Source organism: Kogia breviceps, chromosome 4, assembly GCF_026419965.1.
Source record: "Kogia breviceps isolate mKogBre1 chromosome 4, mKogBre1 haplotype 1, whole genome shotgun sequence".
In the NCBI taxonomy this organism is placed as follows: Eukaryota; Metazoa; Chordata; class Mammalia; order Artiodactyla; family Physeteridae; genus Kogia; species Kogia breviceps.
In genome coordinates, this window is record NC_081313.1 from 89,128,162 (window position 1) to 89,141,347 (window position 13,186).

Sequence of the window (13,186 nt, forward strand, 5' to 3'; positions counted from 1 at the left end):
CTGACAAGCCAATAAAGATGCTACAAGCAGAAAACCTTAAAATATTTTAATATAAATCTTGTGGGGTGAGGGGCAGGAAGAACCCAACAGAAAAGTTAAATGCTAAGCATAAGGAGTTAAGATACCATTCCCATTCCCAATAGGCTGCCACACTCACTGCACAAAGTTTGTAAGAAAATTCTCTATGTTTCTAGTTCTAGCTCTGGGAACTGTTTATAGCTGGGATAAAGGTAGTACTTTTTCCCTCCTAATTCTTTACCATATCTTTCCCCTTTATTTTAGTTTCCAATCTAAATTAAAATAAATGCAGTATTCTTAACATGTTAAGAATACTGCATTTATTTTAATTCTATCATTGGTCAAAGTCTCTTACCTTGTACTGCTTAATTACTTCAGGCTTAAGAAAATTTTATTTTCTCAAGTTTATCTCATTAATCTCTCTACTATTCTTCTAAAAACGAGGGCTCCTCCCTTATTATTCAGTTTGAAAAAGATTTAGCTCTTAACTGCTCATTTTTATTATTATTATTATTTTCTCAAGGGTTGTAAGCCCCTTGAAGAAAAATATTATGTCTTAATCTGGTCCTTATCTGTTTCCTCCATGCCTACATATACATGGGTTCCTCATTTTTCTCTAGTCTTAGAAATACTAATTATTTCAAGATTCAGAAAACGTAAGTATATCCTCAGTCCTCTTCTTTCTAAATCTTGTTCCCTTGGCAATTACATTCAAGTCCACCGCTTCAATTATCCTTTCTACAGATAATTCCTAAACCTCTAATTCCAAAATCCCTCTTGAGTTCTTGACCTACATTTTTAGTTTTCTGTGGGGCACTTTACCTCAATGAACTCCTACCACCTCAAATCCAAGATCTCCAAAACTGAGCTTATTTTGTCTACCTAAAGGAAAACTTCTGTTGACTTTGCATTTCTATCAGAAACTGAATATCATAGTCAGAAAAATCCAGTTACACATGCGAGTTCAAAACAGTTATGATGTCAATCTTTGTGCCACCATTAAAGTTACAAATCTATTGCCCAGAGATACAGAAGTATTCCTATGGAGAATATATTAAAGCTTAGTCGTATCTAGAAATCAGCAGACATCACATGGTACGAAGGAACACACATTTTCATACAATCACAGATTTTAGAATTAGAATTAAAACTAAGATTACTGAATAAACCTCCTCTGCAATACTAGAACTCATTCATCTATCAGTGAAATGTAGTGCAAAGACGAAGAGTCTTGGAGTCAGATAGGAATTTAATGTCACATTTAACTGAGTCATAATTAAACAGTATGAAAATATTATTTAACTGTTACTGTTTCTTTATCTGTAAAACAAATTAAATGAGTAGATGCACACAGGTGCCTTGCACAGAGATGGCACCAGAGTAGGCATTCAAGAAACAGTAGAACCATTTCCTCCATGTGGAAAACATACCGCTTTCTAAGCAGGTGCATGCAGTATGCGAGAGCCCTAATAGAAATTTGAAACTTATGTGAAGTAAGTGCTCTAGTTCTGCCTGCTGAAGCAACATAAACTATGCCCACAATCCCTTCGCAGAAAACTCCTTCAAATGATTGGAGTCAACTATTCCCCAATAATTCTTTTCTTCTCTAGGCTAAACAAATCTAGACACTCAGAGCATGGTATTTGGTTGTAATTTGTTAACTTAAGAATAATCAGCTAATATTAAAAATTCTAGTATCATTCATTTGGTAAACACCATGGTCATAACTGTCTCAGACAACAATCACCAAGGACACTAAAACTAGTACTTGGAAGCCTGATAGGAAACAGGTTATTTTCCCACTAGACGCTTATGTAAAGCTAAAAATGGCAACTGTACAGTGATGAAATCTGAAAGATAAAACCTTTACCAAGTGATCAGAATTAACATCATCAGTAATGGGACATTTCAACACCATGTGCCTTCTGATATGAACTGAGAAGAATAGAACATTGTTTCAATGGTATTCCTGCTAAAAATGTGTAAATCGAATCTAATTATGACATTGGACAAAACCAACTTGAGGGGCATTCTACAAAATAAATGGCCTGTACGTTTAAAAATGTCAAAGTTATAAAAGACAAAGAAGACTGAGGAAATATTCCAGATTAAAAGAAACTAAAGAAACGTGTTAACTAACATAGTGGTCTTGGATTGGACCAAAAGAAATTTCTCTAATGGCATTAGTGGGACAATTATAGACATTTGAATAGGTCTGTAGATTAGATAATGGTACTGTATCAGTGTTGACAATTTTATTATGCTATATAAGAAAATATCCTTGTTTTTATGAAATTCAGTCTAGGCTATTTATGAGTAAAGAGGCATCATGTTTGCAACTTATACATAAATGCGTCAGAAAAAAAATATGAATATAAAGAAAGGAAAGAATGAATGGTAACACGAATGTGGTAAATGTTAACATTTAGAGAATCTTAGAGATATATGGGAATTTTCTGTACTACTTTTGCTATTTTTCTGTAAGTCTGAAATAATTTCAAAAGAGTTTAAAAATTCTATTATTAAAGCATGGTTATATCCATAAAGAATTAATTTCTCACAATCTTATTAGGTTAATTATTACAACCCTGATTTCTTATTAGGTTAATAATTATTAAAAAATAATAATTATAACCCCAATTTCTAACCAAGAGAAAGCTTAAGTTGTTATCAAAGAATAAATAAATGGTACATTTGGGATATGTCTAAATCCAAAATCTATGTTTTCTCCACATCAACTCCTACCACACCAATCTATGAAATATTCTCTGGTTATTCTACAATATTTCTGTGACTTAATCAAAACAAATAAACAAACAAACTTTTGATAGAGGACTTTTTCCATTTTCCTTTAAGCTAAAATAAAAAAACCAAAGGGCTTTAAATTTTTTCCTAAGCAGTGGCAAAACTGAAAATAAAGTGTGTCAAATTTTGGCTTTAGATAAGAATTGCTGCTGTTTGTCATGGCTTTTCCTTTTAGTTGTCAAAATGACATGCTATTTTAATATGAAAATCAAACCACATTTTCACCTTATCAACATTTAGCTACTACCACATAAATTGAATAGAGTACCACAAAAGAAAATAAGGAGGTGTTGCCATATCTAGACAAAATTCAGAACAGTAAGCTTCAAAAATTTTGTCTTAAAATCAATGCTAAATTGTTTTCCATATTAAGAAAAAAAGTACTTTGAAGTTCCCAAATTTTGGAACAATCAGCAATGTCTCTAAAATCTTAATACAACAGCCATATCCAGAAAGATCATCAATGAATTAGAAGTTTTCAAATTTAAGCTAAATTTTGTTCAATAAAGACCTCGATTATACCTTCAAATTTTTATGTGAGGGCTTCCCTGGTGGCACAGTGGTTAAGAATCCGCCTGCCAATGCAGGGGACACGGGTTCGAGCCCTGGTCCGGGAAGATCCCACATGCTGCGGAGCAACTAAGCCCATGTGCCACAACTACTGAGCCTGCACTCTCCGCATGCCTAGAGCCCGTGTTCCGCGACTAGGGAAGCCACTGCAATGAGAAGCCCGCGCACCACAACGAAGAGTAGCCCCCGCTCGCTGTAAACAGAGAAAAGCCCGCGTGTAGCAACGAAGACCCAACACAGCCAAGAATAAAATAAGTAAAATAAGAAAAAAAAAAAAAAAGCTCATGGGACCAATGGACTGCAAACACAAGTGGAGAAAAAAAAATTTTTATGTGAAACCTGTTTTGAAAGTTATTTGGAAATATATCCAATACATCGAGATCTGAAAAAAATATCACACATCTCAGTAATGTCACCTCTTGTTAATCTGTCCTAAAGAAATAAACTGAAGTACAGATCAAGTTTTATGGGGGGGAAGTTTACTGCACTATTTCAATGGGGAAATATTTAAATTTTAGTGCGTCTATAGGATGGAGCACCTATATAATGGAGCTGTAAAAATTATATTCATAAAATTTCAAAAATGTGCAAAAGAATAAAATTCCTCATATAAAACCATAACTGCCTCCCAACACACATAGATGACACTAAATAGGCAATTCTGTCACCTGCTGAGCACTGTAATGACTTTGTATGTCATCAGAGAAGACATCAGAATTAACAAGGAGCTCAGTAACAGGGGAATGGGCTGACATAAAAGAGGGAAGAAATGAAGGGGGTATCAAGATCACCAAGACTAGGACTAGGTGAAGCCACTGATTTTCCACAATGTTTGGGAAGACAGAAAATAGGTTTTGGAAGAGAATATTTAGGATGGAATTACAAATTGTTTGTGTGGCTGTGAGGAAACCCCACTTCTACTTCCACAACATGGTCAATAAGAGTCTGCTCTGAACATATAATTTTTTTCTTCCCCTGGGGAGTGAGAAAAGAAAACAGTAAGGAGGAATTCATGGAGATGTTGAGTTTCATGTCTGGAACAATTTGGAGAAGTACAAAGAAGAAACTAAACACTCAGAAAGAGAAACTGAAGACACAAAGCAGGCCTTAAAAACATAAGTTCTAGAAATCTGCAGGGTTACCAGGGGTATTCATACCAGGGGTATGAATGAGTTTTTCTTACATTTATTTTTCTAAATTTTCTGTAATGGAATTTTAACTGGAAAAACAAGACAAATTCTTAAAAATATATCTGTGCAGAGATGAAAACGAGGGTAGTACCAAGTCATGATTTTTCCAGAAAAAGTAACAAAAAGGGATTAGTTGGAACATTCCCTCTACATCTCAATAACTAGCTGCTTCCAGAGGGTTACTGCACACTTGAAAAATAAGTCTAAGTTTATAAACCAAAACAATTAAATTCTGATCATTATATCATGAGCCATAACAATTCTATAATCCATTTAATTTATATGTTACTTTTATTTGAAGCTCACTGTTCTTTGTCAGCATAAAGTAAATTTAATACATTCAACATCTCTGAGAAGGTACAATTATATTTTCCATATTTTACATATGGAGAAGGAAAACCACAGTCTTATGATTCAATCACAGGTTTTGAAATTCTTCAGGTAGTATTCATCATGGACTTTTTATTTTTAAAGGATTATACTAAGTGTTATATTAAGGAGATTGGGATACATGACATGTATTTGTTGTATAAAATATTTTTTTTAGAGCCAAATTTAAAAGTCGGAAACCTCAAACCACTAAGTGTATAAATAACTAGGATATAAGGTGAGCTTCCATAGAGCTAACAGTCAAAGAAGGAAGAGGTCACTGACTGGAGTAAGAAAGAAGTTCACGTATGAAGCGACATCTGAAATGAGCTTTGAGGGAGAGGAAGACTGACAGATGAGAAAACTGAGATATTTCTTAGCTGATTATCAGAGATTCAGTTTTCATAATTCAGAATCAAAAACAAATTCTACTCAATGATCAATTAAGGATGGTAATCACACTGTGCTACATACCTCCAGTCCACATCCAAGTCTTCACTCACACTGGAGTCATCCTCAAGGTTATTGTTACCATCCAACATGAAAGCTTCTGGCTGTGCAAATTCGTTGGCAGGCTCATTTCCTTCATCACTGCTGCTTTCATTGACTTCATTGTACTGTAACCAAGGAATTTCTCCTTCTTCCAAGGATGTCTGTTCTCTAATACAAACATTTTAATGGAAGAAAAAATATTATTTTTAAAACACATCATAGGGCTTCCCTGGTGGCACAGTGGTTGAGAATCTGCCTGCCAATGCAGGGGACACGGGTTCGAGCCCTGGTCTGGGAAGATCTCACATGCCGTGGAGCAACTAAGCCTGTGTGCCACAACTACTGAGCCTGTGTGTCTGGAGCTTGTGCTCCACAACAAGACAGGCCGTGACAGTGAGAGGCCCGCGCACCGTGATGAATAGTGACCCCCCACTCGCCGCAACTAGAGAAAGCCCTCACACAGAAACGAAGACCCAACACAGCCAAAAATAAAAATAAATAAATAAATAAGAGAAATTAGAAAATATTAAAAAACAAAACATCAAATTTTTTCTTTAAAGAGTTCTATTTAGTGCAAGTAGATACTTTATTCTTTGAGTTCTAAATTCTTGGTACTTAGATGATTCTAAACATCTGTTTTCTTTAAAATGTAAAATTATTTAAAAGGGAAGCAAATTTGTTATAGAGTCATGTATATAGAAATAGCTCCTAATTACATAATAACCTATTTATTTGATATACATATTATCTGTGTTCCTATATTCCCTCTTTTGCAAGAGAAAAATAAGAAAAACTAATCCTAGACAATCTGAAACTTTAAGCCCTGATCTTGAGTAGTTTCCCTTCACAGTTAAAATAAAACCCAAGTGCTCAGCCCAGCCGACAAATCTCTACATAATACATGGTTTCCCCTCAGCCCTCTTTTCCAACTCTTCCTATGTTCCTCACCACTCTTCCCCCATCCCGCATTTACTATACTCCTACTATTCTTTCTTCTCTTGGAGCACATGGAGGTCATTCACCTTGGCGCCATTTCCTCTACCTGAAATGTACTTTCACCAGAGTTTTGCACAGCCTCCTTCCTTGGTTTTCAGAGTAAAAGTCACTTCTTTCAGGGAAGCCTGTATTGACCACTCATTTTAAGTAGATCACCAGTCACTGACTATATGTCATTCTTCTTGTTTTCACTACAGAACTTACTTTTACTTATCATTTTATTATTTGTTTACTGTTAGTCATTCTCCCACTAGAAAATAAGCTCACAGAAACAGGGACAGAGAAATCAATAAAGAAAATAAGAAAGATGAAAGAGTATTTCAAAACTATAAGGAAAAGGATCACTCGATAAATGATATTGAGACAACTGGGTATCCACTTGGAGGGAGGGAGTTAAATCTCTATGTCATTATTTAGCCTTAAATAAATTCCAGATCTACTTTTAAAAAATGCATGTCCATCCTCAACACCACTAAACAAAAAAAGTACTAGAAGAATCAGGAGAGACATTTTTACGAAAACCTCAGTGTCATTTTAAACATTATGCAAAACCTTGAATCCAAAGATAAACAAATTGTTAAATTTCACAACACACACATTAAAGAAAACACAGAAAAGTCATAACACCAAAAATCTGGACACAAAGACCAAAATGAGAAATATTAATAATTATAATATATAAGAAAAAAAGGTATTTCAAGGCTGCAATGACCATTTATAAATAAATTATACTGGTAGGATTTCCTTTTTCATTTTATTTAACAAAAAAAATACCTTTTACTATATCAAAAGGAGGTTAAATATTATAGTCTTGGCAAAGTTTTATTTTAGTTTGGGTTTTAAGATGAGAAATAATGTTATACAACAATTTATGTAATTCAACTTGAAGAACAACTCTAATTAGAATTCTATTCATTCTAATGTGCAAATTTAACTTGAGGGATAAAAATATTTATGAAAGAGATGCAGACAATGCCCACATACAAGAATCAACACATTTTAAATACAAAGAAACAGTATCTCTTTGTATAGCTAAATTCATAAATGTTTCTTTAATTTTAGATCCTAAACTACACTTCAGAATAACACATTTATAAGATTTAGTCTCGTAAAATCAGAGAAATTAGCATAACAAAATGTGCTCATTTGGTTAAATTTTTAATATCTAATACATAAAGATAGTAGATGCTTTCTTTTCGTGAATAATTAGGTCCAATGAAAAATTAAGCCTCAAATGGTTTTAAAATACAAAATCAAACTAAAAATTCCTAAGCAGCACATCTCTCTTCACACCTTTATGAGAGTACTTGCCACACTGTACCGTAACTCTTCTGGTGACTCACTTGTCTTCTCCTAGACTGGGAACTTCTCAAGGGAATACAATGTTGTCTCTCATCATTGTAGTCTCACTTCCTGTAACAAGTGCTTGACACATCATAGGTACTCTCTCTCTCTCTGTGTTGCAAATGTAATAATAAATCCTTGAAAAATAATCTTTTAAAAGTCGAATAATTTAGAGATTAAGCCCAGAATAGCCCTTGGAAATGTCTGTTATTTCTAATGTTATTTCTAAATACATTTCTGTTTCCTATTATACAGCCATCAAAATGACTGTTACTCTGTACTTCAGATATGTAACATAAAACTCAAATACATTGGTGAAAATGATTCAGTATAAGAAACATTAATTTATGAGTTTTTTAATATTCAAAGAAGAAAACTAAAATAAGAAATAATTCTGAATCAATAAACAATAATGTCATTAATACTTTTACTATATAAACAATTCTTGGCTACATATTTTGCTTAAACATTTGACTGTCTTTCACGACTCATTATAACACAGTTACCGAAACAGAAATTAAGTGCTGTGTAGCATATGCTTTCAACATGTTACATAAAGTTCATTCACCATTTAACACAGAACTTATCAGGCTGAAGAATAGCCATGTGCTGGGCCAGAGTTGGCTTGATAGTATAACAAAAGAAATTTTGATCTTAAATTAAAAAAAAAAAAGTGATTCTGAACAATGGGGTCAAAAGTATCTTTCATTTTATGTAGCTAACAAGAGACACAAATATTCCCATGGGAATGTAAGTGTATAATGTAAGTTTAGATGCTTAAAAAAATCTTGAAAACACTTCAGCAATCTCTGTTTTCTTCCTCCCTATATATATACACATATGCCCATACAACACACACACCATATGTAACACATTCACAAAAATTTAGACCTCCAAGGCCCTTTCTTTATTTTGGTAATTCAAAATCAACAAAATGTCATTACAATGTTACACAGTAATTTATGAGACTTAAAAAGACACATTATCTAATCATACCTCCAAATGGTCAAGTCTAAAAAAGTAACCCAGTAGATGGAAGATGCAGAAGCCCTACTGCCACTATTACCAACCTCACAAGTATTTCCACCTGGGAAGGGAAATTGCCAATCTGTTTTTTCTTTTTGATCAATTTCAGCACAGTTTGGAGGAAAGGAATGCTGCTGCCATAACAGGAAGCCAAAAATGCCCCATCAGGTATCTGCACAACCTACATCCAGTGAAAATCCTAGAAGACTACCCACATGATATTCTCTTAATTACAGGTTATACTGTTACTTCAAAGCTTCAGATAAATAGACTGCTGCTCCCTTTATGATTTATGCTTCATGATTAAAGATCTCTATTCTTCAATAACAGAAACTAAATTTAATAACATTACTGGAATAGCAATATTAAAAGTATTAAGATATACCAATAAACGAATACTACTGGGTATCTTAAAGAAATTTTCGTTAAAAAGTTTAAAAATATGCTATTATATAATTATGCATCATAGAATTTCCTTAGAAATGAGGAAAATGAAAGGCAGACAAATCAAATTAAATCCCTGAAAACACTAACTACTTTGATTTTACAAATCTGAGTTCCTTTAACTAATAAAATCAGCAATTTGAGTATCCATTAAAAACAGCACAGAATATTAAATCTTCAGGTTAATACCAACATTTTAAAGGGCTAAGGCTTCCATAAAATAATATAGCTATATTATAAGAAATTTATTTTATAAAATTCTGGAGAGCATAATAAACATTCTTAGTTAAATGGTATTTAACGAACCGGTTTTCATTTTATAACTCAAGACACACATACATTTAAGTACTTGCTAAGCTTTAGATATAAGCTCATTTTTAATAATTCTAATTGTATAGCAAATGTTTAAGATTTCTAATCCCTATCGTGGAGGTAAAGTAAATGAAATTTGACTTAGAGTCAAAAAAGTCTAAAGGGAATTACAGCTTACAAAATCAATGGTACCCTGTTGCAAATCCTTTGCATGGATTCCATGGCATCCAGTTGCAAAGATGGATTCCCAGCACTTAATTTGAAGAATTGTTTCTTTATTCTAATATATTTAGCAGTGATTAATAGAATAATTTTATTATTAAATTTTTACTAAAAAATGTTAAGAGTATTTACATTAAAAGTTTGTAAAGTCACCATAACAGCTGGAAAAGCCTAAAGAAAAATACAAAAGTGTGATGTCTCTAATTTAACTTTAAATTCAAAAACATAAATCTCAAATGGACACTTAATACTGTCCAGCAATTACTAAGTGTCTACCTAGTAAGTCTGTTGCCTGGTTCTCTGAAAGCCCATTTCCCACCTTTTTCTTCTTAAATTTCACCTTCCTATCCTCCCCATCTCTCAACATCTAGTAACAATGAGAATACTGAAGTCACTTGAGACATCTTTTCTTCCCAGCAGCAAATCTACAGACTCACCTACACTTGTATCTACCTGTTACCTTCCCACTAGTTACAATGGAGGAGTCTCTGCTCCTATAGACACTCTCCCTGAGCTCTGGATCCCTTCTCATCTTATCTTCTCAAGAACTTCTTTACCTTTGCTATAATTATCAGTTAATTACTTTCTTCTTGAACATTCTACAAGCAAACAATCATGCTTTTAGGTTTTTAGGGGTGAGAACAAGAACAACACTTTTCTAGGTCCAAAATCCACCTGTAATCCCTTCCCTTTAGTAAAGAATTGGGTATCTCCATTTTCTCACCTTCAATTCCCTTTATTTTTTAACTTCTTTTTTTTCAAATGCAAAATATATACAATCTATTTTAGTTATAAAGCATATTATACTGAACATTCATAAACCCACCACCTAAGCCAGGAACTAGAATATTACCACTGACTAGCATATACCTTGTTTTCTATACTTTTCCTATCCCCTTGGCCTGACCACAGTACAAGGTATTATCTTGTTGATGCTGTTGTCATTCCACTGCATTTTTCTTTTTAAAAATATTTATTTATTTATTCATTTTTTGGGGCTGCGTCGGTTCTTGGTTGCAGCACACAGGATCTTTTGTTGTGGCACGTGGGCTCTCTGGTTGTGGTGTGCAGGCTTAGCTGCCCTGTGGCATGTGGGATCCTAGTTCCCCAACCAGGGATTGAACCGGCGTACCTTGCATTGCAAGGAGGACTCTTAACCACTGGACAATCAGGGAAGTCTCTCTATTGCTTTTTTTAAAAAAACATTTAAAAAAATATTTATTATTATTATTTTTTAAACTTTTGGCTGCGTTGGGTCTTTGTTGCTGTGCACGTGGGCTTTCTCTAGTTGCAGCGAGAAGGGGCCACTCCATTGCGGTGCACGGGCTTCTCATTGTGGTGGCTTCTCTTGTTGTGGAGCAGGGGCTTCAGGTGTGCGGGCCTCAACAGTTGTGGCACGCGGGCTCAGTAATTGTGGCTCACTGGCTCTAGAGCGCAGGCTCAGCAGTTGCAGCGCATGGGCCCAGCTGCTCCACAGCTCGTGGGATCCTCCTGGACCAGGGATTGAACCCGTGTCCCCTGCACTGGCAGGCAGATTCTTAACCACTGTGCCACCAGGGAAACCCCACTTCCATTGCTTTTTGAAAGATGTTTTCACTATTTTTGCATATTTAAACAAAATATTTACTACTGCTTGTTTTTAAGCTTTATGAAATAGGTATCATACACATTTTCCCAGGAATGGCTGTTCTCACTCAACATTCTATCTTTAAGGTTCATCCATGTTTTTGCATGTAGCTGTGGCTGATTCATTACCATTGCTGTGTAACACTCCATGTACGAATATGCCACTAATTTTTCTCTTATTAATTAATACTTGGGTAATATCCACCGCAACAAGCAGTGTGTAAGAATTGATTTATATCCTCCAAAACACCTGACATTGTCATATTTCTTAATATTTGCTAATCAGATGGGTAAAGGATGATACCTCCTTGTAATCTTAATGTACACTCCCCTGATTACTAATGATCTAAGTAAGCATCTTTTGATATTTTTATTCACCATTAATAGTTCCTCTTCATTGAATTACCTGCTCAATGTTTTGATGATTTTGCAATCAGACTGTCAGTTTTTCTTACAGATGTCTAGTTCTTTATACATTCTGCACGTTAAGACTTTATACTATATTTTCCTAGTTTGGTTCTTTCCTTTTCAGTGTCTCTTCCTTTACATCTTCTTTTATTTTTCTGCCTTTTATTATTCTCCCATCCTGCCATGCTAATACTTCCCACCCAATGGCTACAGAAATGGTACAACTTGTCTTGCTCCTGATCTTAAGGGGGAATTTTTTTAAATGCTTCCTTATTGAAATGATTTCTATTTTTTTTAGATAGTTTTTATGAGGGCAAAGAAATTCTGTTCTGATCTTAGTTTCTGAATTTTTATTATAAGGAGGCACTGAACATTACTAAGTGATTTTTTTTCCCTTGCATCTACAGAATTTATCATATGAATTTTCTCCTGTATTTTGCTAATGATTTGGTGATGACATTTACAGGTATTCAATGTGAAACTACTTTTACATATCTGGAATAAACTCAGATTGGTAACTGAGTTTTATATGTTAAAAAAATACACTTACAAATTCAGATTTCCAATAATTCTGTTTAAGATTTTGAGGTGTATTTTAATGTGAAATAGGTTTATAATTTTCTTCACAAACTCTTTTGGTATTAGGGTTATATTGGCCTTATTTGAATGACTTGGAGAAATAGTTTTTTCCATTCTCTCGAAGGGTAGTGTGATACGATCCTTGAAAGTTTAGTTTAAGAGAATTCAGCTCTAAAATCACCTGGATCAGCTGTTTTCTCCATGGGAAGATTTTAAACCACTGATTATGTATCTGTAATAGTTATCATATTATTTAGGTTTCCTATTTCTTGAGTGAGTTTTGGTGAATTCTATTTTTCTAGGAATTTGTCAACTTCTTCTAAGTTTTCAAATTTACTGGTATAAAGTTCATAGTACTCTTTTTAAAAAAGTCTATACAAACTTTATTGTGTTTGCAGGTGTGTCCACTTTTGTATTTCAGTATTATTTATTTGTGTCATCTTTATTTTCCTGTTCACTATCAAGTAGAATGTCTCTTTTTCTTAATCTTTTCAAAGTATCAGCTTCTGATTTCTTTGATTCTATCGTAACTGTTTTCTGATTTATTGATTTTTGTTCTTATCTTCCCTAATTCTAATTCTTATCTCCTTAGTGTCTTTGTTGATTCTAATATTCCTTTTCTGTTTTTTAAGTTAAATGCATAGCTACTCCATTTTCAGCTTTTGTTCTTTTCTAACATAAGCATGTATAAAGGTAAATTTCCCTTTAAATATCAATTTCATTGCAATTCCAGATTTTGATTGGTGGTATTTCCATTATCATTGAGTTGGTGAGCATTTTAAACT

General features: G+C 33.8%; 1 protein-coding gene across 4 annotated transcripts in view; it reads right to left on the bottom strand.

Annotated features, from left to right (window-relative positions):
- Positions 1-13,186, bottom strand: part of PJA2 (praja ring finger ubiquitin ligase 2) — a 362,495-nt gene that overhangs the window by 20,076 nt on the left and 329,233 nt on the right. For all 4 annotated transcript variants that reach the window (XM_067031430.1, XM_059063152.2, XM_067031428.1 and 1 more), the window contains one exon: positions 5,427-5,612. In XM_067031430.1, the coding sequence (XP_066887531.1) occupies positions 5,427-5,612 (186 nt within the window). The remainder of the gene's footprint in view (positions 1-5,426; positions 5,613-13,186) is intronic.